The following is a 25,520-nucleotide window of genomic DNA, read 5'->3' on the forward strand; positions in this document are numbered from 1 at the left end:
AGGAGTAACCGTGTCGCCATCTATAACTGAAACGCTAAAACTACTGACAACATATTACCAGTATAAAAGTTAACCCACAGTTTACTAGAAATCTGCAATATTTCACAATGAGATGTAAACGACGTTCAACACTACAAACGAAAAAATGTATGTGAATTAAAAATCATAGATATTTTATTTCAATATGTCGCATTTCGATACATTGTACGAAGCAGTGTTATACATAAGATTATAATTTTGCTATATCAAATCTAGTGGTGACTCTCAATCGCCATTTGATTTGACCCAACCAAATTATATAATTTAAAATTCAATATTAAATTTTCTATAATCTACCAACACATGGAACATCGAAACAAACTGGTTCTGTCACTTAATTTACGCAAGGTATTGTTGTATATTAATTGTAAAAAATACCATTGACATTTCATCAGGAAATAAGGAATATTTGTTGCGAAAAATATTCTTGAGTGCAAGGGGTTAATAACATCTGACTACCAGGTTCAACGTTCTACCACAGATGGTAAAATTAACATAAAATTCAATATTCTTGCTCTTGTTTACGCAACGTACACATGAAAATCAAGAACTCTCCTAGTTTGCTCTTCCCATTTATAATCTGCACAATTAACTATTTGGGCAAGGGAAGACACCGCTCGGTGCAGTTTTATGGTTCACTTTCGACCTTTGTTACTGACCCAGTTGTGGGACAAAGACGACCAATAACAAGGACGTCCGAAAACGAGCCGCCATTACAAACGAATCCAGCGCAGCGAGTGGACGTCACCCTTCCCCTGTGCACTTTGACATCATGCCAAAGGCACTGACATGGAGACGAATAGTAGATATATGGGAGAGTGAAGGATAGAGATAGTAGTGTTGGTGATACCATCTAGTGAACACCATCTGTGCTATTTGGATAGGTGTTTGAGTAGTCTTTGGATAGGTGACGCCACCAAACTTTGAGAAGGAAAGACAAGGATAGATGTATGGGAGTGGCAAGGATAGAGATAGTGTATTTGGTGGCGCCATTTAGTAGAGACAATATGGTACTATTTGGCTAAAAGTTTGAGCGGTCTTTCACTATGTGGCGCCACCAATCTTGGGTAAGGAAGTGGGATTTTTAAAAAATATTCAAGACTGTGGTATTAACCCTTAGCACTCGAGAGCCGTCCTTCAGTCGCCATTTGATTTGACCGAACGAAATGATAAAACTAAAAATTCAATATTAAATTTTCTATAATGTATCAACACATGGAACATCGAAATGAAATAGTTGTCACTTAATTCATGCGAGGTATTTTTTTATGGTAGTGAAAGTGTCATTGATATTTCATCAGAAAATAATGAATATTTGTTGAGAAAAGTATTCTCGAGGGCAAGGTGTTTAGCACTCCAGGTGGTTTTGTAATCTATCAGCAACTGCAACTAATTTTTATACTGCTATAACATTTCTTAGATCGTTCATTTTCCTTAGTACAAAATTTACACGTGTGGAAAATCTAATAATTTTAGGGTAATTTCTTTAAGATTCACTAAAATATTTAGTATTATAACTGGTGCAATATTGGAGCCTACAGAGTTCAAAGGGTTAATGAGATATTTCTTAAATATTTGACAATGAACAATTCATTACAATACTTAGATTTATTATATGAAGAAAACATGTAACTGTTTCGAACTCTGGAGAATGAAATAAGATTCTAGAGTGAATATTTCTTCTGTTCCTGCTTCGTGCCCTCTCGAGGAAACCTCCGTTGACCCCTGGACAAAACTATCTTTATCCTTCGCTGGTGTACACCAATTTCTTCAATTAAAAACAAACCCCGGATCGGTGGCGCCTCATATCGCGAAACGGCTTCAACTTCTAACCAAATAGTATCACATTGTCTGCACCAAATGGCGCCACCAAATCAACTACCTCTATCCTTCTCACCCCCATGCATCTACTATTCGCCTCTCACCTTAATGTCATCGATATGTCGTTAACATGTTCCGTGCCACGGAAATTTCGGTCATATTTTGCTTATGAACTGTATTGATTTTTTCAATAAAATATTAAGTTATATTCAAGTTTCCTTTTAATTTTATATATTTTGATATCGTTTCTTTATGTTCTATTCTTAACCATGTGTCCCTTAAAAATATTTTGTTACAAAAATTAACGTGTACCACATGTGGTACACATGGCACTGAACGTGTTAACCTTTTGCGCTCTGCAGCCTCTACTACGACACCACTTATATTATTAAACATTCAAACGATCAAAAGTGAAGAAACTACCCTATGATTATTACATTTGCTACACACGCAAATCTTTTCCTAAGGACAAACAAAAAATCTACGAAATGTTATATTTTTTCATATTGATCACGACTAAGAATGTCTTGGAGTTGCTAGATTAGAAAATCAGTTGCTAAGGGTTAAAAGTGCTCCCTGGCAAGGGATGACGTTCGCTCGGTCTGATTATTATGGTAGGTAATTTTTGACTCATCCTTGTCATTACCCGTCTGCTTTTCTTCGCCCACGCCTCGACCAGTAACAAAGACACACCGAAACAGAACCACCATAACAATCTATCCGAGCGTGTGGACGTCTTCAAGCCAGTTAGCCGATCGTGCGGTTTCCAGATGGTAACAGGCGAATCGGAGTCATTAACCCCTTGGCGTACTATTTACTTTCGCCACTAAGCTCATGTACCATTTCACTATCGACAAGTGGAAATTTCATTTGAGGATAATACAATGATAACAGCAAAACAGTTTGCTTTGATCCGTGGGTAATAACATCGATTGTCGTTAAATTAGTCTAGAAATCTCCATCGCGAGTCTCACTGTTATTCTACTGCAAGGGGTTAAAATTGACCACTCGCCATGAATCATCAAACGCAATTAAACTAATCTTCCACTTTCTAATACACTACCTACAAAAATAGAAAGTTCCAGTTACACGTTGTGAGACAAAGACTCATAAACATCAGAGTTCCAACAGGAAACTCGCAGCGCGAGGAAGATACACGGCTAGATAAGAATCGCCGCATAACGAAGAGGCGAGGATCGGTTCAGAGTCGCTCCATGGAACAAATGAATCATCCTCGGGGTAGGGGTAACCTCCGGCGAATGGAGTCGTTCGAAAATCCCGTATCTCCGCGGCGCGATAACGGCGAGACCGTTGGATTATTTTGAATGTGGCGCTTTCGGTTACCCCACTTTGTTGTTCCGTACGTGGCTACGCAGCCGCGCGTACGGACAGAGAGAGCATATAGGGGATCCCCTTCTTGAAACGCCAGTAATCGTGTCTAGCCTTGCCACGAACCAACACGACCGGAGGTGTCTCCTATCCTCGTGCCGGTGTACTACACGGCGAATTCTCGCGCTATTTCACCTGCTGCCCGCGGTAGATTCTTTCACTGGGAGCCCGACGCGGTTCATCCTCCAGTGATCCGGAGAGACGCAAAAAAAAAAATAACAGCTCAGAGAGGGAAGAGAGAAACGGCCACGCAGTAACGGTCCGATTCGTTAGATCGTCAGAGAAACGGAGCCGGTGGCCAGAAAAGAGGTTCATGTGTTACGAGAACGCTTGGCGAAATGAAGCTCACGCCGAAGTGTCTAGGGAACATCACCAAGATGCTGGACTTTTACTCGCAGTTCAACCCCTCGCCGCTTTCGATAAAACAGTTCATCGATTTCGGTGAGTGAGAGCGAGTGCGAGTGTGACGGAGAAAGTACGAGAGAGAGAGAGAGAGAGAGTGAGAGAGAGAGAGAGAGAGAGAGAGAGAGAGAGAGAGAGAGAGAGAGAGAGAGAGAGAGAGAGAGAGAGAGAGAGAGAGGGAGAGAGAGAGAGAGAGAGAGATAGGGAGCGTGAGAGATGGAGAAAGGCAGGTGAAGAACGGGATGCTCTTCTATTGGCACAACGCATCCTGCATCGATGCGTACAATTTTTTGACAATCGGTCTACCGCCCCCGACATGTTTCCCTCGATGTACACTGCATTCGAAGGCCCGAGAGATTCGAATCGATCGAACAACGACCTCGAGACAGGCGTTTTCAGGGTAGCCTTTGATAGCAATCGTAACAGTCCTGGGACCATCGCGTCTCTGGCTCGCAAGACGGCTTGCGGACGCGAATGGCAACCCGCGATGGCGTTACTGTACCTCGTGTATGTCGCATCGGTTGTGGCACAAAAAAAACGCAGGATATCCGGTGACGTTCCGGGATCGGTGCTCGGTTGGCCGCGATTCGATGTTGTTGTTTCTGTTATTAAGGACAGCGGTTTTCTCGGTATTTTTACGAAGATGAATTTATTGAAACTTATGAACTTGGAAAATTGATCAGATTCAAATTCGACGAGAAAATTTCGATACGTCCTTTATCGATCTTGGATATCGGTCTTTTCGGAATGACCCTTGAACAAATATATTTTGTGTACGGCAAACTCGGGGAGCCTCCCTCCTTCGGTCCACCTGGGGTTAGACATAACTCGCGCGAATACCGTGGGGAGGAAGAGGAGGACAATGGGTTGATCACGTGAGGTCACGGCGCGCCGAGAGTAATTCATAAATCGTTGCGTTATCCGTCCGGCTTGTTTGTTTCGGCGTCCAATCGAAATTGATATCGTTGAATGAAATTTGGTAATCGAATGAGATTACTCTCGATGGGTTACCGACGGGGACACTCGATCTCTCCGGGGCACGTGACGGAAAGAAGGCGGTCACGAGAGTTCAGGTAAATACGTTACATTGTTTCGAGCTCGAAATCGATGGGAGTGTCATTGGAAGAGCTCTCGACGCGAAAGAAGCACTGTTCCTGACAACTAGGAAGAAGCTTGCGAAGTCCATTCAACGTCGAGGACATCTCTGACACTGAGCCTCATTGATCGGAGTCCTCGATTGTTTCGTCCGTCAGCTTCGTTTCCGATTCGCAGTCACGTATGCGCTCGATGACTCACGTTCCTGCGGGTTCTGCCCTCGATCGGAGAAACGGGCGTCCGAAAATCTGGAAAAACACCTTTGTCGGTGCGGTGGAAAGGTTCCCGGAACCAGGTTGCGTCGACGCGAACAATTTTCACATCGCGACCACAACACCGATAATTCTGTCTCGCGTATAGTTAAAATTAGTATCGCATCATCGATGCTGAATTTTTACCACGAGGTCACGGCTGCGCATTTTTCACGCTAGCTGCTCGGTTTTATTACCGTTTTGTATACGCGACGTTTGTTTGTCCGGTTGATTGCGCAGAGAAGAAACTTGCTAATGAGTATCGCGCGAGCTGCGATAACATCCTGCGTCACCTTTGATCGGCAGACTTTGCATGCGAATTAATTACGTCGCTCCGCTTGTCGTATTCCGCTGGCCAATGAACTATTTCCGTGATAATCGTACGCGAATCAGTGCAATGGCTCGTCGGCGAATCGCGTTATCGGCTGTCGAATGTGAACCGACTCACCTTTAGTTACCTTTAGCCTAGTAGACACCGAATTACCGATGCGCGAACCGTCTCGTAATTACCATTAGGTTATTGCCTCTTTACCATTTGTATATAGTCAAGTTTCGAAAATTACACAACAAGATTACGGCTGTAGAATTACGCGTTAGCTCGCCGCTGCATAAATAACGTCAATCCGCGCGCGTTTAATATTCATCAGTCCTCTTAACACTAAACCTACTAGACAAGTCAACACGACCCATTACTGGCGTCTTTCTTTTGCCATTATTCAAGGGATGACAGATGTTTCTCCGAGGAATTATTAAAGAAACTGATTCTGCGCCGTGCCGACTGAATTGTAAATTAATTAGTCTCAACAGATGCACTTTTGTAGCTTCTACAGAGAAATTTCGAAGTCTATTTAACTTCTTGGTAGTTTTAGTGCTAGAAATGCGAGACTTCGTAGAGCAAAATACAGAAAATGGAAAGAGTTTAACCCTTTGTCCTCGAGGATACTTTTCTTAGCAAATATTCATCATTTTCTGATGAAATATCAATGACATCTTTACTACCATAAAGAAATACCTCGCATGAATTCAGTGACAACTATTTCATTTCGATGTTCCATGTGTTGATACGTTATAGAAAATTTAATATTGAATTTTTAGTTTTATCATTTCGTTTTATCATTTCTCGAGTGCAAAGGATTAATATTAAATCGATCGAGTTGCATTATTATCGCACGTTATATAGCTGGATGTCACCTCGATAGAAAAATATTGTTTATAATATAGAAATGTTTTCAAATCATCATTTACTTCCGCGAACGATAGTAATCCGATTTGGTTGGGGGTCACCGGTGATCCAATAGCAACGTGTTAACCAGTCAATTAAGCTTGACGAATATATCCGTCATCTTACAGCTCAAAATGGTGCTAATTTTTCAAACGACAAATTATTCATTTTCTCAGACAAACACGTGATTCTTCATTGTTTTACTTCAGTTTTTAGTTAAAATATATTATAACTACATTTACCCTGCATTCGACGAGTATAGACTTCAGTATTTAATTTCATTGTGCGTACAATGAGAGATTCTTCAAACTAAATTCCACAGTGAACACGTTCAGTGCCACGTGTACCACATGTGGTACACGTTAATTTTTGTAACAAAATATTTTTAACACATGGTCAAGAATAGCTTTATACATTACAAAGCACCGAAAACATCAAGAAACGATATCAAAATATATAAAATTAAAATGAAACTTGAATATAACAATATTTTATTTAAAAAATCAGTACAGTTCATAAACAGAATACGACCGAAATTTCCGTGGCATTCAACGTGTTAACAGGTTAACCCCTATACAATGACGAGTGAGACTCATGATGAAGATTTCTAGACTAATTTGGCAACAATCAATGTTGTTCATTATCCACGGATCAAAGCACATAACTATTTCGTTGTTATGAATGTATTATCTTCAAATGAAACTTCCGCTTGAAGTAGAATGGAAAATTTCGCTACTTTTCTTCTAAATTCCCGATAGTAAAATGTTACACGAGCTTAGTAGCGAAAGTAAATAGTACGCCAAGGGATTAATGAACAATTCTGGTATTGTAGTTTTAGGGGGTGTGTTTTTGAGAGTGTTTGTGATGTTTGGAAGTATTTTTGTGCTTGATACTATTTTGTCGGTGATATCCTCTGGCTAGTGACGGATTATCTTCAAATGAAACTTCGGCTTGAAGCAGAACGGAAAATTTCGCTACTTTTCTTCTAAATTGCCCATAGTAAAATGTTACACGAGCTTAGTAACGATAATAAATAGTACGTCAAGAGGTCAAAGATGCTGAAAGTAACACAGGTGAAGCTCCAGGTCTAGCGTCGAAAATTCCGCGGATCGTTCCGGTTTGACGTAACCGAATCGCGACGAGGGACTCGAGCAGGTTGCTCTCCCTCTCTTTCTCTCTCCCGAGGAGAGAGAGAGGAGGGAGGAGGAGGTCAAGGTTAGGCGCACCAATCTACTCGGGAAACCGCGGACCATCCCCCTATTTCGGCCACTGCCATTGGTCCCCACCAACCGCGAAACGCGAAAATAGAGTAGCGAACGCGTTATTATTGCGGCTGGAATGCTGCCATTTCCCCGCGAATCCTTGTCACTCGGCTGACCGTGGGCGTGCGGACCCTTGGAGTTTCGGTGCTGCCGACGAATTCGCAGCAAAGTCCGGTGTATAGAAAACGGCCTCTGACGTAAATCGACCGACGCGAGTTCGACCGGAATATTACTTCCTCCATGCTCGTTCGCAGAACTCTAGGGATCGCTTCCGCTTCGTGGAAACTAGACACCGGGCTGTTTAAATTAATCCCACGCTGTTGGAACATCGCGAGTATCCTTCCACGAAAGTGCTCCTAACCGAACTCGTTCGAACGGTAATGGTCTCGGGTCGAACAATCAGAAGTTTGGTACGATCATGTTTTCGTAACCCTTAACCCTTTGCTGAAACTGAAAATAATCTATTGTTACAATTTGTATAGGGATTACATATTAATTGTATTAAATACTCGGTAGTTCTAGTGTTAATTAAGCAATTGGTGTATAATTTATCTTTAACTCTTGAAGGTTTTGTACATTTCAAAGAATCTTCGTCCGCAAAGGGTTAAAGGTGTATTAACCCTTTGCACTCGAGAGGCGACTCTCAGTCACCACTCGATTCGATTTGCAAAATTGTAAAGTCTTATAGATAATATTAAGCTTTGTATGACGCATCAATATAGGGAATATTGAAATAACTTTCTTTCTTAATTTATATATGTTTTCTCGTTAATTAGTTTCAGAGGACATCGTCTGTGTCTCATCGGAGAATATTGAATATTTCTAGTGAAAAACTTTCGAGTGCGAAAGGTTAAAATGCTGAGTGGGGTCCTATAGGGAGTCAAGAAAGTATTTTTCCTTAATAATTTTGTAAGTAATTTTTTGTAATTTTTTATATTTCATGTATTTTCTCCTTTTTTATCGTCGAGTATTGTAGATGATTTGTCTATTCTAAAAACATCACTGTTAGTTTGTTTTTAGCTATAAACATACTGGGTTCTCCCTACAGGACTCCACTCAGTATTTTAAGGGTTAACACATTGCATACTGGTAACGAGAAATCTCGTTTTTATGTAAAGACACTTAGCTGTGTGACTTTGCTAATTACAGCATTTAAGGAAGTATTAAAGTTGCGTTGAACGGATGATGTATTTGAAATGTATTACACAACAATACGATACCTGAGTTCTTCTGGAGATAGCGATATAAGTTGATCTCACTAAAAATCACAATTTTTTGAAAATTAACACGCAATGTGTTAACCCTTTGAACTCTGTGAGCTCCAATATTGCACCAGTTATAATATTAAATATTTTAATGATTCGTAAAGAAACTACCCTAAAATTATTAGATTTTCCGCACATCCAAATTTTGTACTAAGGAGAATAAAGGATCGAAGAAATGTTATAGCATTCATTGTCGCTGGGAATACTATAAAAACTAGTTGCAGTTGCCGATACATTAAAAAATAACCTGGAGTGCTACGGGTTAACACGTGCCAGTTTTTTCCAGCGCGTTTCTCGTCGGGGAATAATTAAAATCGCATATTCATGAAGAAATATCAGGCTGAACGCGTGCTAGCGCGGCGAAGGTGTCGAGATACGTTCGGAAAGAATGGATACAGCTTATTCAATGAGCTCCCGCCGCGGATCGACTCGCGAGTTCATGTTTACGGACAAGGAGACCGCGACCTTCGCGTCGAACTCGTGACTACGCTCACGGAGAACTTTCCAAGAGCTTTGCGTCTCTGAAGAGCCGCTTCGAGTTTCCAAGGAGAGCGGGGCTCGTATTGTCACGATTAAACTGTCCCTTGTACGGAAACAAAAAGAATCTCAACAGGAGAGCTTCTGTTTCTGGGAACCTAACCATTCGAAGCTGGTGCGTTTACTTCGCGCGTGCTGCGAGATATCGCAGCTGGCACTGTTTGGAGATCACTCGATGGCGAGGACGTCTCAGGAATTCGGATGATTCAGTAGTTTTCATCGCATCTCATTTCATTTTCCATTGGTTTTATTTACCAAGTGTTTATATCTTCGATCACTAGATTACTATTAACAAGTAATCAATGAACCACTTGCACTCGAAGTTTCTCAGTAGAAATATTTGAACATTTTCTGATGAAATATAGACATTGAAACTATTCTAACGATTCACAGGTAAATTAAGCAACAAAGCTATTTATTTAAATATTTCACATTGCAATACAAAGTTTAAGATACTGAATATTCAACTTCGTTTTGCTGTATCAAATCAAGCGACTGAGAGTCACCTTTCGAGTGCAAAGGGTTAAGACTAGAACTTTGAACTAGAAATATATATTCTGTCGGTATATAATTCAAAGACGTGAATTCTCTCAATCATCTTTCAGTCATCAACCGTATCCACATTCCATTCGATTACTCCAGCAAGCTCGCGCGAGGACTGTTTGTACATCTCGTTCGCCAAGATCGATAGCGCGTTACATAGAATTCGTCAATTGTTCGAACGCGGCGATCGGCTCGTTGGCTGCGTCGACCGACGAATTCGGTCCCTTTCACTCGGAATCAGTCGCGTTTGTACTCGCTGACGCAACGCCAAACACTAGCTCGCAAAGAGACTGTTTTTACCGCGTGTAACCTGATTAGAGACGCCGCAGGCCTCGTCCGCACCGCCTTGACTTTTATCACGGCGTTCCTCCGGCGAGCTTTCGTCGTCGGTTCGAACCGGCGAGAACGCGGCTTCGGGCTGAATGCGAATCGCATGAATATTTTAAAGAGAACCTCACTCGAGGCTCGTAGAAGCTCCGGCGAGGAGCGTTTGATAAACGTCGAACGAAGAAAGAGATACCGTCAGCTCCGCTTTACTGCGACGACGAAATTGTTCTGGCTCTTTGAGCCATTGAATCGGCTCCAATAGAATTCTGATCTCCTATTCCCGCGATGAATCAACGTTAACTCGACGTTGAAAAGTCGACGCTGAGCGCGCTCGATTTATATGCATGCGGAGGCGCAGCGCCGAGAACGCGGCCCGGCGAGCGCGCCGCGCCCGACTGCACGTTCCGATTAAGGCTTTAAACCTAGCTGCTTCCTGGCGGCTGCCAGCCGATCGGAGAGACTGTTCTAGAACGACGGAGCATCGCTCGGTGGCCGATGATCTTTCCTATTGTAAACTAGACCGACGCCGACCGCCCGACCGTGCAATTTATCGCGCGCCACAGAGAGGCGCGATCAAACGGAAACGATGATGACCGGCGATCGGTTTTTCATTCGAGCACGTGAAATCATCAACGTCCCATTCGTTTCAATTACTAAAAACGAGACTCGACGCGTCTGAATTTACATGGGGATCCGGTTCAACGGACATATGACCGCCGATTAGGGATCGTTGTTTTCTACGGGTCGATAAGATTGACGTCACTTTCCGCCGCGGATCGAGTCGGTCTCGTTTGAAACTTATCGAACTGATATTTACAGCTCCATCGAGCGTAACATTTTTCTAGAGCCGACGATGTGCCGTTATCGGAGGCCGGATTCGAGTTGGTGTTCGAACTGATAATAGGCTTCGATGTGCAGCTGCCTCATCTTTGGGGCGTTTGTTTACCGCGGTGGCAGATTTATCGAACTGGGAAAAGCTCTGGGGAAAGCAATTGTCGAACCACGATCGGGGAATAGCGTTATCAACGTGCGTGTGGGTCGTGTGTACGATAGTGAGGCTGCTGGTTGACGCGTGAAAATACGGGCCGAGAGGATTCCAGCGAGTTCTACGGACTGGAGATGAACTTGGTCCCCGAGAGTCGACGGCTGGTCGAGTTTTTACGACGTCGACGGACCAGGTTCACTCGGGAAGGACAGCTTTCGTCCCCACCTCGGGGTCCGTCGATCAATCGACCAACGGAACGAGCAACCTCGACATTAGAACTTTTTTAATGGTTTCCTTGAGAAACTGAAGACACTTTGCGCATTAGCTCTGGATAATTAAAGTTAAATTAGTGTTATGAAACTGAACGTTCGATTAGTAGATTGTGCATCGAGTTAGAAGATAATGTGGTTTTGGTTTGTTGGTGTGTTCCAACTTTGTACGTATGAATAGATAACATGCTTTTTAGTTGTTCAAGGATTTACTCGGTTCTTTGTTTTTTCGGTAGAAAGATTCGACACTTTCCGGTGAGACATAGATGACACTATTTGAAACGAACTAATGAGGAAACACGCGTAAATTAAACCTTCGTGATATTTTATTTATTTTGTATGAAATATTTTAATTTGGTGATGAGATGAAGACGATATTTTGTGAAATTAACTCGAAGAGGAATCATGTATACATCGAGGAACAAAGCTATTTATAGTATCATATAATATAATATTATAATATAGTATAGTATATAATATAATATAGTATAATATTAAATATCAAATTTTATAGTTTTACTGTACGAAATCACGTGGTGACTGAGTCACCTCCGAGTGCAAAGGTTTAATTTCCTCAATGTTTGTTTCATAGCGTTAACCGTATTAGCATCTGCGACTTAATTAGAGAGGTACTTGAAAGTTTTAATTAGACGATAGAAAAGCGTCGAATTAACGTCTGCGTCTTAATTTCTCCGTCTGAATTCGCGGACGTGCCGGAGGTTCGTGAACCGTTTAGAATGTTCAGTTATCTAGGGTTAAATAAATGAGACGCATGTTTATTCAATTAAAGATATCGAATACCCAAAAAAACATCGCCTGACTCGCGATGCCAAGTATAATCACGCATATTTACGCGTGTGCGATATCGTTTAATTCCATGAAAAATCTTCGCCGACGCGTAACGGAGTTTTTTGTTTTACTTCGAGCGCGATAAATCTCGCCGGCGAAGGAAACGAAAGTGTATTTAACTTGAAACGCCGTTTCGGGAGTGAAGGAAAACAAAAGGGAAACAAGAAAAACACGATTCCCGAGACATCCGACTCCGTTTCACGGACATGGCGGCCTGCCGGCACCGTTCGCGTTGATAATCGCTGATAATTACGTCCTCGTGCACGCTACATGCAGCAGCCTGCTGATCGTGCTTACATAACGCGCGAACAACACGCGTTTTCATCTCGAGAAACGCGATGTGGAATGGCAATTATCCACGACGAAATGTGTTTACTAGGAGAAACACTGTCGAAAGGGACGACGCGCGCTCGATGAGTCATTTTCCGAACAGCATCCGGGGGGACGGTTTACGTCTGAACGAGGATTATTTATGACCGAGTGGAAAAAAAATTATCCACTCAATTTACGGGAATTACTGCAATTATCGTCGGGTTCTTTTACGATACGCGAAGAGTGCAATATAACAAGCAAGAAGGAAAATTCACGAACACAAACGGAACGCATCTGCGACAAACGCGAATAAGATAGAGTGCGAGCTGCAGATACGGGTAATAATAGGATTAGATGACAGCTGGGTAAACGAAGAAAGGAACAGTGAGTCGACGAAGAATGAAATCGGAATGACGATTCGAGGCGTTTTTGCGGATAAACGGTTTAACGCTAGGTTAATTTCGAGTTTCGTGAGGGATATTACGGAAATTGTTTACATTGTTTTTCTGACACTTGTGCTGACACGTATCCGTAATTCTTGTTGACGCCCGCACCTCGCAGTCCCTCGTAAAAGTATTTAAACCGGCTGAAAACAAAGTTCCTTGGGATTAGCTATTTGAAGGTCGTTTTATTACGGGGGATCACCACGTGAGCGTACCGAGCGTTGATACCTGAATCGGACATTACCTGGATTATCGACGGAAAAGCCCGCGTAGCATTACACTGCTGTCAAGTGCCTTGGTAAGAGGTAACCGTGCAATCAGAAATGGTACTGGCCATCAAGGCATGACCCAACAATTTGTGTTTCATGCGTCACCATCACCTTCGTCTAGTTTCTTAACGATACTGTGAGACGTTTAAAATTCACCGGACAAAGACATTCTTTTTGTATAGATTCACACGAACAATATGCATCCAAAGACGTTATATATTAACCTCTTGCCGTACAATGACGAGTGAGACTCGTGATGAAGATTTCTAAACTAATTTAACAAGCGTCAATATTGTTCATTACCCACGGATCAAAGCAGACTATTTTGCTATTATCAATGTATTATCTTCAAATAAAATTTCTACCTAAAGTAGAATGGAAAATTTTGTTGTATTTCTTACAAATTGTCGATAGTAAAATATTACACGAGCTTAGTAACGAAAGTAAATACGCCAAGGTGTTAAACGTAGTGGTTAACCCCTTGCCCTATGATTTATTTCTCAACGGTGATCAACGTAACTTTCTCATTAATAATCTATTGGAAAAAGAGAAAAATTCCATATATATTTTATGTCAAAATTTGCTTTATAATATAATAATTGATAAGAGAAAAATAATATTTCATTTAAATTCACAAGAATTGTTATATATTAAACATTGCAGTTAACCCCTTGCCCTATGATTTATTTCTCAACTGTGATCAACGTAACTTTCTCATTAATAATCTATTGGAAAAAGAGAAAAATTCCATATATATTTTATGTCAAAATTTCCTCTATAATATAATAATTGATAAGAGAAAAATATTGTTTCATTTAAATTCACAAGAACTGAACGATATTTATATTTGTTAAAGTCTGTCTAAAACCTTCACGAGTCTCACACGTTATTGTATGGCAAGGGGTTAAAAACATACTCTATTCATTTGACAAATCTATCTTCCAATCATCTCGAGACGTTTAACACTAAAACTAGGCGTTTCAAAGTGACCTGACGTCTTCCTTTCGTAATTCTTAAAAAGATAACAAATGGTTCTCCGAGAAATTATTACAGAAATCAATTTAGCAGTACGAAAGCTGAATTGTGAATTGTGAATTACTCTCGGAATCTACAGAAGAACTTCAAAAAGTCAATTTAACTGCTTATTTAACATTTTCTAACTAGACAAAAACGATGTTTTTTTAAATGAACTCAGAGAAATATCGCAGGTGAATTGAGAAACAAAGTTTTTTATCTCAATATCTCACACACCGATGCATTATATACAGTTGAATATTGAATATCAAATTTTATAGTTTTACTACATGAAATCAAGTGATGTCTGAGAGTCACCTCTCGAGTGCAAAGGGTTAAAGAACCATCGAACGATGTTTTATTCGACGATTTCCCCGACAACTGCACGCGTTCCACAGTTCTCTCGACCGCATGTAAAGCAAACAACATTAAAGTGACGAATCGATTCTCGCCGGTGGACAACGTCGAAGGACGTAACTTTATGACGTTCCGCATCGAAATGCAGTAAGCGATCCATCGTCGTATTCGCGATTCTACACGGCCTTGTGGAAAAAATCGTATCGTGGCATTGTTTCGTCCATTGAAATCGAGCTTAATCGACGTCCAGCTTCGTTTCGATTTCATTCGCGGCGAGTTACACGGCGTATGACAGCACAGAACCCGTCACGTTCGCTGAATACGATTCGTTTTCTTTGAAAACGCTGCGAAGTCATCATCCCCCATGCGACTTTCGCCGTCTCCGGCTTCTCGCGAATCAAAGTTGTTAATTGCGCTATTCTCTAGCGACCGGGTCACGCTTTACTCGGAATTTCGCGCGCCCTTCGACCCGCTGACCCCTTGCTGAACCATTGAACGCTATTTCTACCGAAAGTGTCGAAAGAAATTTTGAAATTTTAACTTGTAAAATTGACAATTCTATGTCAGCGTTTGCTATAAATGTTAACGGTTGATAAGAGACTATCAACGTTTAATTTATGTTAAAAATAAGTAAATGGCATTAGGTTTGTCCAAGGCACTCTAAAATCTTCATCGCGAGCTTGACACGTCATTATGAGGAGTTAATGTGACCCTGACATGTCATTATAAGGAGTTAACACTATTTCTACCGAAGGTGTCAAAAGACACTTCCTGAAATTTTAACTTATAAAATTGACAATTCTGTGTCAACATTTACTATAAATGTTAAAGGTTAATAGCAGACTATCAACGTTTAGTTTACGTTAAAAATAAGTAAATGGGATTTAGATTTGCCCAAATTACTTTAAAATGTTCATTGCCACTCTGACACGTCATTATGAGGAGTTAACACTATTTCTACCGAAGGTGTCAAAAGACACTTCCTGAAATTTTAACTTACAATCCTTTTCTCAGCTCAACAATTTTTCTCCAATTGAATTTTCGACATTTCCTGTAGCTAATGTTATAATCGTTATCGGTAAAGTCGAAAGTTAGTTCAGAATACACGACTAAGGTTAGAAAATAATTTTAAATCGAGAATTCGACAGGTGTCTGTCGGTGCCTCGGTAGAAATAGAGTTGATAATGTAACTGAGCTGCTAATAATCTAATGCAAAGACTACAACGCTAAATAATTAACAATTGTTCCTGTTTTTCTTCGCTACAAGAGAGTAACTCTACGAAGAAATGGTCAAGATTTGGCACTTAACGTGTCAAAATGACAGGTTTCAACGTTTTAGTTTCGAATTACTGATATCTTAAAAGCATTGAATATTCGAAATGATCTTGAAAGTAAATAGTTTCACTTATACTATAATGAATGTCTGAAGAAACTGATAATAATCAATTATTACAATTTTTATAGGTATTACATATACTAATCGTATTAAATGCTCAGTAGTTCTAATGTTAAAGCAAAAGGAAACAGGATCAAGGACTGCGAATTGTTTACGGCGCATGTCGTCCGACTTTTCGGGAAATCGTGGCTGATCTCTTGGCAGCTGATCACCGTGGACCGGATATCTCGATGAAAAAATTATCTTGGCAGCGTCAGCCGGAAGAACATTCGACGATTACCGGTGAAAAACACAGTCGGTTTAAAGTCCAATGGCCGGGAGCCTCGTGTCGATCGCGGATACGGATACGTAAACACGCCTTCGCAGAGGCGTCGCATTTTCGTTTATCGCGTGGGAGACACTCATTGACTTTGTTTCGCGACTGGTCCAAAACCACGTACCGATTCGATTTCGCAACTTGCGTCGCGACGACACTAATACTGCTCCTCGTTATCGGGACGCGGAGACCTTCCGCCTCGTGTGTATACTAAAACTATTCAAGCATCTTTTACTCTGTTATTCGAGCAATAAAAGCAATATGTTGGTTCCTTTTATAATGGAATAATGAAATAATAAAACTAATAATAATAAAACTATTCAAGCATCTTTTACTCTGTTATTCAAGCAATAAAAGCAATATGTTGGTTCCTTATATAATGGAATAATGAATTAGTTTTGATTTAATTAAGACTGAGTGAACACGTTTGTTTACAATTGATCAGGACGTAATGAACAACTAAAAGCAATATGTTGGTTCCTTTTAAAATGGAATAATGAATTAGTTTTGAAATAATCTAATGTCTTCTTTTTGCAATTATTACAAAGATAATGTTCCTTTGAGAAACTATTAAGGAAAAGTGATGCGCAAACTGAATTGAAAATCGATTAAAATCGATAGATGAACTCTTGGAGTTTCCATAGAGAAGCTTCGAGAAGTCCATTTAATTACTAGCTTTAGCATTAACTTGTTCCATAAATATTGTCATGTAGATTGAGATTCAATTTTCTTAATTATCATTTTATCCAGTCGAGTCCATAGAGTCCATTAATTGACAATTCTGTTTCTACAATATATTCCACGAAAATGAATCAAATTTCCGGAGATGCATATCTATTGGAACTACTATTGGAATCCTTTACCAGCGAATTATTCGACAGAAATCGGCGAACGACACGCGGAACGATACGTGCGCCGAGTCGGCTGCGAATGAACCGTGAAAACAATCAATGGCCAGTCTATATCAATTTCACGGTTCGCCCACGGGCTTGAATAAGGACGGGTAATTTAAGGAGAGCCCGTGACGGAGCGCGGCCGATGAAAGAGCCTGTCCTCCGATCGACGCATCGATCGAGGCGAATCGTTCCTCGCGGAAGACCTTGCGCCTCGTTCGGCCTGTTTCCCGTGGATAAAGTCGACGTGCAATTTCACGGCAATTTCTCATCGGCGACCGATCGCGCTTAGCAGTGAATCAACTGCTCGCCGACTTCTCTCCTGTTAACACTTCCACGTCCGCACGGTTCGCAAAAATTTTCTTCTCTATCGCCGGAACTTTCTGCAAAGTTGCTCATTAAAATGTACAAATATAAAATATAAAATTTATTACAACATAATAAACTTAGCTGCTTTTTATTAAATTATACGTGTATTTAATAATACGTGTAATTTCCAATGGCACCATGCTGGTGTCACCGCAAATAATAAACGGGATGCAAATGGCACCACGTTGGTGTCACCGGACGTGAAAGTGTTGAATGATATTTTTTACAACTAACATAAAGAAAAACCCTGCATAAATTAAGTAACAGAACTATTTTATTTCGACGTTCCATATGTTGATACATTAAATAAGATTTAATATTGAATTTTAAATTTTACCATTTCACTGGGGCAAAGCAAATGGCGACTGAACGGCGCCCCTCGAATGCAAAGGGTCAACACATCGCGTACCGGAAATTTTTGAAAAACTGAATCGCGCGAATGGCGATTTTCAGCGAGATCAACTTATATCATTATATATATGAAAACACAGATATCACATTGTTATGTAATATATTTTAACCCTTCGTGGACGAATGTCGACATTTCGGCCAGATGAAACGTTCAGATTTGGAAGACTAAGTCGCAGGCAAATGATTTAATTACTCGGACAGCAAGAGATTAGCAAATGAAATTTAATATTTTTTCAATGCTGCGGTAATTAGCAAAGTTGCATAGTTAAGTGTCTTTATATAGAAACGAGATTTCTCGTTGCCAATGTTAACCGTTCGAGTAAAAAGGCTTCTTGCCTTTGCAAAGGCTTTGCAAACGCTTCTTTCGTTTCAGTTCAGAAACTGAACGACGCTTTTCTATTTTTACATGAAAAGATTGTAAACAGCGCGATCGTTCCATTTTTCCATTTCTAAGTAGGTAATAAAAATAAATGATTAAAATACAAATAAATGAAGTTAATTTGATTCTACGAACCGATAGAGTGGCAATTTTGGATAGTGCAACGGAGAAGCGCGATGCCGATGGAAAGGGGCGTGAAAACTCTTCGAGCGGAAATACCGTTTCTCCCATTACCGCGCGAACTCGCCGGTAAATTCGAATTGACCGTCGAATTGGGTTTCCCGACGCGAGTTTCTCTCCGGAACACTTTTCATTATCAAGCACCGGGTACGAAGACGATTTTAGAAAGGACGCGTAATAAAGAGCGTGCGTCTTGATTAAAGAACCATTCGCCGACCCTCCTATATTTACCCTTTGATTGAAAATAACGTCAACTCGAGTCGTTCCCTTCCGCCAGCCTTCTGCAATCTTATTTATGTCCAGCCGGCGAAATATTTCCGCGGCCGTGGAAAATTACGAGCGCTCGTTCACGGATCCCGCGGCGAAGTTGGCCGTTGGCAGCTTTGATGCAATTAAGCGATGGGCTCAGCTTATTGCCCGGCGGAAGTGTATTACCACTCGTGACGCAAGTAGATTCCAGACCCGTGGAAACGTTGTTTTTCAGTTAACAATGGACCGAGAGAAAAACGAACGTGGATGCTTGCGTTTCAACCGTCGAACGCAGCTGATCAAGGTGAACGCAGTCCGATGTTTAGCTGTTCGGGTTTAACAGCTTGATAATGAACGTTAAATCGATGGCCGGCGTTTTACCGCGATGACTCTCGAACACGCTTTAATTAGCGACGAATGCAGCAACGTATGATTATACTGCCGCGAATAGAACAGGTATAATCGAGTAATTGCGAGGCTAGGAATTATTTGATTGTTACCTAGGAAACACGAGCAGTGGCACTTACGTTTCGCTAATGATAATGTCGTTTACTAGAGCCAACGATACCGACGGTACACGATAACTAATATATCTGATAACTTAATTATATTCCGTTGAACGGCGAGGGATCGATGCAGTGATCTCCCGTTGTGTTTTCTCATACAGAATCATCCGTATCTCGCGCATCACGAGACAGCCCGAACGACCGATAAAATTGTATAAAATTTTTAATGGAATTGCTCGATCGATCGAGTTTCACGGCAGATAAAGTCGATTCATAACCCAATACCAATATTACGCACTGTACGCTCTCGATTACGGGTGGCACGATAAAATCCTATCAATCTGTTAGTCAGGGCCGTGCCCATCGCCGGCGGGACGACGAAAACGGATTCCGCGCGCGTATCGCGCGGGTCGAAGGCCCGCGCGTGACCCACTTCTCCGATCTCGCGTGATCGAAATACCTCGAACAGTAAGATTCCCTATTGTTCGACGCGTGCACGCGCCTGCATTGTCTTCCGCTGCAATCTAATCTCCCTCGGAATTACGACGATGCTCTCTTTTCGAGTCGCCAGACACCGCTACCGTCGCGCTACGTGACTCGCGGTGTTGTCCACCGAGATTCACCGGGAGATAAGGAAATCGTGCGTTCAAGGAATCCGTTCCCTCGTTCCGAGAACGCGCGACCGGGTTGCGCAACGACCCTTGTTTGCCGAGGCCGCCGTGCAACGCCTCCCCCGACCAAAACAACGCCGATGCAATGCCGTCCGCGGGGGCGGACGGATCGTCGTCGAGATAAGATCGCGCCGCGTTATCACGGCTTCCTTTGGAATACCATGGATAAGACGCCTCGCAAATATGTTTACAAACTGAACGGGGAACACAGAAAACAGCCGCCGACACGCCGTTTGTCGGCGCCGCGGACACTATCTTCGCGATGCTCCGATACACACGAATCGCTTAGAAGTCATCGCGGTTGACTCGGTTCTTGTGTATCTTCTGGTTTTTCTCAATTTTCAATGGGATGAATAATATGCTTTTGGTTATTCAAGGATTTACTTTTCTTTGTTTTTCTTGATCAGAATGCAGGTGTTTTTGGAGCTTTTGAGTGTGGTGTGTAATCATTTCGGAAACATTGATTTTCGTCATTTCTGCTTCGATACACATGAATCGCTTAGAAGTCATCGCGGTTGACTCGGTTCCTGTGTATCTTCTGGTTTTTCTCAATTTTCAATGGAATGAATAACATGCTTTTGATTATTCAAAGATTTACTTTTCTTTGTTTTTCTTGATCAGAATGCAGGTGTTTTTGGAGCTTCTGAGCGTGGTGTGTAATCATTTCGGAAACATTGATTTTCTTAACCCCTTGTCCTATAACGAGTGAGACTCGTGAAGAGTTTCAACATGATTCAACAAATATATATATTACTCAGTTCATTCGAGTTCAAAGTAAACATTATACCTCTGTAATCAACTATTATACTTAACAGGAAATATAGGCATAACATATGCTTAGAATTTTTCTCTTTTTCCAATAAACTATTAATGACAAAGTATCGATCAGAGTTGAGGAAGAAATCATAGGCCAAGGGGTTAATCTAGATTTGATTAACTGTGGAATTTAGTTGGAAGAGCCTCTCGTTCTGCGAGCAATCAAATCGAAAAATGGAGCGTATGCTCGTCGAACGCAGGACGAATGCACGTAGAGTATATGCTAATGAAAGATCAAAGCGAAACAAAGAATTACATGTTTACGTGAAAAACTAAAGAATTCATCGCTGAAAGAATTATCGTGTCAAGCTTCACGATGACGCGTATACTCGTCGAACACAGTTAACTGGTTAACCGCGTTAGTTACTGAGCGACTCGTATACGACTTTCTACAAGAGACAACAGATTTACATGCGTCGTTACATGTTGCAGGACTAAGTGCATGCGAAAGGAAGTCTTTTATATTCTTAAGGAAGGAGCTGCCAGTCCGACTGGCGAACATTATGAAGGAGATCCACTTGCTGCCGGAGAACTTACTGAAAATGCCTAGTGTGGGTATAGTTAATAATATGTACGCCACTTCGTTCGAGGATATAATACAGTTCGAGAAGGTCGAAGTCAACGAGACCACTTTAGACAAGTGAGTCTTCAATGTTAGAACAGTCCATTGAACGATTCGCGTTAGGTTCACTTCTTACGCCGCTATCCGAACAATTCACCTGTATCTTTTATTCTTATTCGCTCGAGGGAAACGTTGAAACGAGCAGTCTTTGTTTCCGTAGATTCTGTCAAACGCTAGTGAAGATACGCAACAGGCACAAGGACATCGTCGAGACGATGGCTCAGGGAGTCCTGGAGCTGAAGGAATCCCACGACGTCGACGCTCAAACGGGGAACAACATTCAGTATTTCTTGGACAGGTTCCTCATGTCTAGAATCTCCATTCGCATGCTCATCAATCAGCACAGTAAGTTCCCTCGCGTGCCAGGCGAACGTGCGAACGTTCGTTCGGGCGTCAAGTGAAAAACACCGTTCTCTGTTTCGCAGCTCTGCTGTTCGGCAGCGAGTTGAACGGGCACAGTAGACACGTGGGATCCATAGACCCTTCGTGCGACGTTATCGGCGTCGTGAAAGACGCCTACGAGAAAGCGAGGTTACTGTGCGATCAATATTATCTGGCTAGCCCGGAACTGATAGTCAAACAACATAACGGCAAGTTTGAAACATGTTGATTGTACTGTAGTATCGCTAGTAAGTAGCACGACAAAATTCTATTCTCTAGTAGGCGTAGTGAATTCCCATGGCGCGACGCGCTCGATAATCGGGGATTAAAAGCGAAATCAATCAAGTATACTAATCGATCACTCACACCTCGCAGGAATATACCAAGCGATACTTTTCTCATACGGTATCCCGATCTCATCGTTGCGCCTCTCGTTTTCCAGATCACGAACGATGCAGCGAGATCAGGATAGTCTATGTGCCCAGCCATTTGTTCCACATGCTGTTCGAACTGTTCAAGAACAGCATGCGCGCGGTGATGGAGCACCATCACGAATCCGAGTCGGAGTACCCGCCGATAGAGGTGATCGTGTCCCGTGGAAAAGAAGACATTTGCGTGAAGGTAAACGATTCTCGCAGCCTCTATCGAAACCGACGCGAGTCCAGCGTCGAGCGACGTCTGAACAGCGAGGTTACCGGTTATCAGCGTGAAAATTGATCCCGACGTTTCGCCAGCATTGTTACTCAACACCGATGCATCGGGTATCGAGTGTATCGACGTGCCCGCCGACCGTCGTCGTCTGAAACTACGGGAGAATCAATTTTCGCGCGGATCGCGCGACGGAACGGCGGTTTCTTCGATTTCCCGAGTCCTCCGATCGTGTTTCGATTGCACAATTGTTATTCCCGCAGATGTCCGACCGGGGCGGCGGCATTCCTCGCTCTCAGATGGACCATTTGTTCAAATACATGTACAGCACAGCGCCCCGGCCGAGCGTGACCGACGCCCACACCGTCCCTCTGGCCGGTTACGGTTATGGTCTTCCAGTGTCGCGATTGTACGCCAGGTATTTCCATGGAGATCTGGTTCTGCAGAGCTGCGACGGCTATGGGACGGACGCCATCATATACCTCAAGGTGAGTGACGTATTTTTTCTCGATTGCGCAACGTTGTATAACGTTACGCCATCCGGCGAAACCGTAACCTCCCCGGCGTGAGTCAGTGCCGGACGTCGAAGGGGCTGCGGACAGGGTCGGATCGGGGGTCGATTCTCGATAACGAGGAATTTTCCACTTAAACAGGCCCTGTCGAACGAGGCCAACGAATTGTTGCCAATCTTCAATAAGACCTCGTCGAAATTCTATCGCACGCCGGTCTCCACCACCGACTGGAGCAGCCAATGCGGGGGTGGCATGGCCAACAGGCAGCTACGCATGAGCGACGTGCAGAGGCACAAGCTTCCATGAGGGTTGGAGGTTAGACACTGCTAGCGAAATTTTACTTGTATGGACCAAAGAATGGGAGGATAAGTACGTTTAAATAAGTTTCTTCGAGCGAGGGCGGGATTAACCCTTTGCGGTCCGAAGCGCTCTTGGTTTCTCGCTTTGAGGTTCACGTCGACGTTGGTTCATTCGATTACAGCTTAACCCTCTGTGGGCCCATGTAACTTTGAAGTCACATATCAGCATATTGGCATCTTGTTGATTTATTTCGTTTTGCATTCAAAGTGGCGAATAAAATGAGGCAATCGGTTAACTGCAACTTTCATACCCTCAGGCGTGAAGGTTTAACGTCATTGTAACTCGAAAGTTACGAAATATATTCGTTTGATGAAATTATGGAAACTATTGAATACTATATTTATTAATTTTGTACTGCATAGGTTTTGTTATAATCGTGAACAAAAATTCCCATAGAGGGTTAATGTGACACTCTATTTATTTATTCAAGAATATTTTGGAGTCATTGAAATGTTAGCTTTATATAGTACAATTGTGATACGATATTGAAAAAATTGTTAAAACAGGTAGAGGTTGCAGTAAAATAGAATCTGACTCGACATAGGACTGCTAAGGGTTAACGATCGAATCTAAGAAACTTTGAACTTTGTTACGAATGTTGCAGGTGTCTCTAACCAAGTCCCACTTTCACCGTGAAATCGACAGGCTGGCAATTTGAGAATGAACAGGCATGCAGCTATCAGGAGGAACTTTGTGGGCCGCGGTTGAGACACAGCATATCATGCTAAACGAATATCGGCATTTGATTATCCTGCGTTGTTCTTCTTCCGGACGTAAACTACCGAGCCTTGGAATCTCCGAATGACTCAGACGGTAATTCTTTTTATTCCTTCGGGACCTGATTTGTTTATTTCCCCTCGCCTGGACAGATTCTGAAGAAATGAAAGCTACGGCTGCCGAATACGAGACGAGTTCCTGCCGATAAACGGGATGATGTTCTTAATGTTTCAAGACTCGTCCGGAGATTCCGAGTAATCACGTTTTATTTTTTTATACGCGGTTCTGTGTAAGTATACTGTGCGTTTGTCGGATCGACACTTCGATTGTACGATTGTGTAACTACGAAAGAATTTCATTGCGTTCCGACGGGATCATTTTTTTCGTCTGGGAGAGCGTCACGTGGTACGCGAACTGTGATTTCGAGAACTGGAGGACGGTTCACTGTGTAAAAAAGAGATCGGCGATTTGTCGATTGCTCGCGGGTGAGAGTTAGAGAACCGACGTAACGCGAAGTCGAGCAGAACTGGCCGAGAAAGGACTGTCGTATCCGAATCTCCGTCTCCAACCCCGAAATGTATTTTGTATACCGTAAACGAGCAGATTTCCGAGGAACTGTTCTGACTCCTCACTTTTCCATGAACTTTTTATAAGAGAAATATTTTTACCGACCGTTTCGTTTACGCACGCGACGATACACACACACACACACTGTCATAAACAGCAGCAACGCTTCGAGGAATCCGAAGAAAATTTTGAACCTGAGATTTCCTGCGTTTCTCGAGGCGTTACTGTGCCTAGCTACCTTGTAGATTTTTTACCTGTTTACGTTGAACTTCACCGAAACGGGTTAACGTCCCTGCTGCAAGAAAATGGAAATGTACACGCGTCGACGGAAAGGTTTTGCATGACTCACGTCTCGTTTGCAATCGCTTGCGACGAAACAAGCGGGGAGACAAAAGCCAGAGGTCTCAACGATTGTTCCTAGATTCTATTTTTCCGTAGATTCTGTATAAAATTCAAGTATGCGTGCGCGTGAGAAATAGAGAGAGAGAGAGAGAGAGAGAGAGAGAGAGAGAGAGAGAGAGAGAGAGAGGTATTCGCGATGCAGTTGCGAGTGTATTCTGTACGTTCTCAGTGTATATAATTAAGCAATTATAGAATGGTCAGAGAATTGTGTGTATAGAAGATCATTTCTTAGCTGCAACTATGAGAGTTAGGGACACTGGCGCGCGTGGCACGAGTGAATTGTTGTACCACATTGTTAATAAATATTATGCGACGTACAACCTTTATTTCCATTACTGAAACCTAAATAAAATTTATAGTGGAACTACGTACCTTATCCCAAGGATGAACCTGATCCGACGACTGCCGATTTCAATTATTCGATGATTCAGTTGGATGACTCATAGGGTTCTCGTAGAATTGTTTTGTTGTTCC

General features: G+C 42.1%; 1 protein-coding gene across 5 annotated transcripts; it reads left to right on the forward strand.

Annotated features, from left to right (window-relative positions):
* Positions 1-3,269: 3,269 nt before the first annotated feature.
* Pdk (pyruvate dehydrogenase kinase) lies at positions 3,270-25,366 on the forward strand. 5 transcript variants are annotated; one of them, XM_076374134.1, is made up of 9 exons: positions 3,270-3,690; positions 8,258-8,390; positions 21,270-21,477; positions 21,620-21,804; positions 21,885-22,049; positions 22,283-22,461; positions 22,752-22,976; positions 23,142-23,369; positions 23,965-25,366. In XM_076374134.1, exons 3-8 carry the CDS (start codon positions 21,341-21,343, stop codon positions 23,304-23,306), a joined length of 1,056 nt encoding a protein of 351 aa, XP_076230249.1. In that variant the 5' UTR covers positions 3,270-3,690; positions 8,258-8,390; positions 21,270-21,340; the 3' UTR covers positions 23,307-23,369; positions 23,965-25,366. The 5 variants fall into 5 exon arrangements, with proteins under 5 accessions (XP_076230249.1, XP_076230196.1, XP_076230204.1 ...); XM_076374081.1 differs by lacking the exon at positions 8,258-8,390; XM_076374137.1 differs by lacking the exons at positions 3,270-3,690; positions 8,258-8,390 and adding an exon at positions 10,915-11,574.
* Positions 25,367-25,520: the final 154 nt, after the last annotated feature.

The sequence above is a fragment of the Nomia melanderi genome, chromosome 1 (genome assembly GCF_051020985.1).
Source record: "Nomia melanderi isolate GNS246 chromosome 1, iyNomMela1, whole genome shotgun sequence".
Taxonomy (NCBI): Eukaryota; Metazoa; Arthropoda; class Insecta; order Hymenoptera; family Halictidae; genus Nomia; species Nomia melanderi.

Coding starts and splice junctions, on each gene's coding strand:
- Pdk (XM_076374081.1), top strand. CDS start 3,588: ATGAAGCTCACGCCGAAGTGTCTAGGGAACATCACCAAGATGCTGGAC. Junction 21,805..21,884: donor CATGCTCATCAATCAGCACA/GTAAGTTCCCTC, acceptor TCTGTTTCGCAG/CTCTGCTGTTCGGCAGCGAG. Junction 22,977..23,141: donor ACGCCATCATATACCTCAAG/GTGAGTGACGTA, acceptor CCACTTAAACAG/GCCCTGTCGAACGAGGCCAA.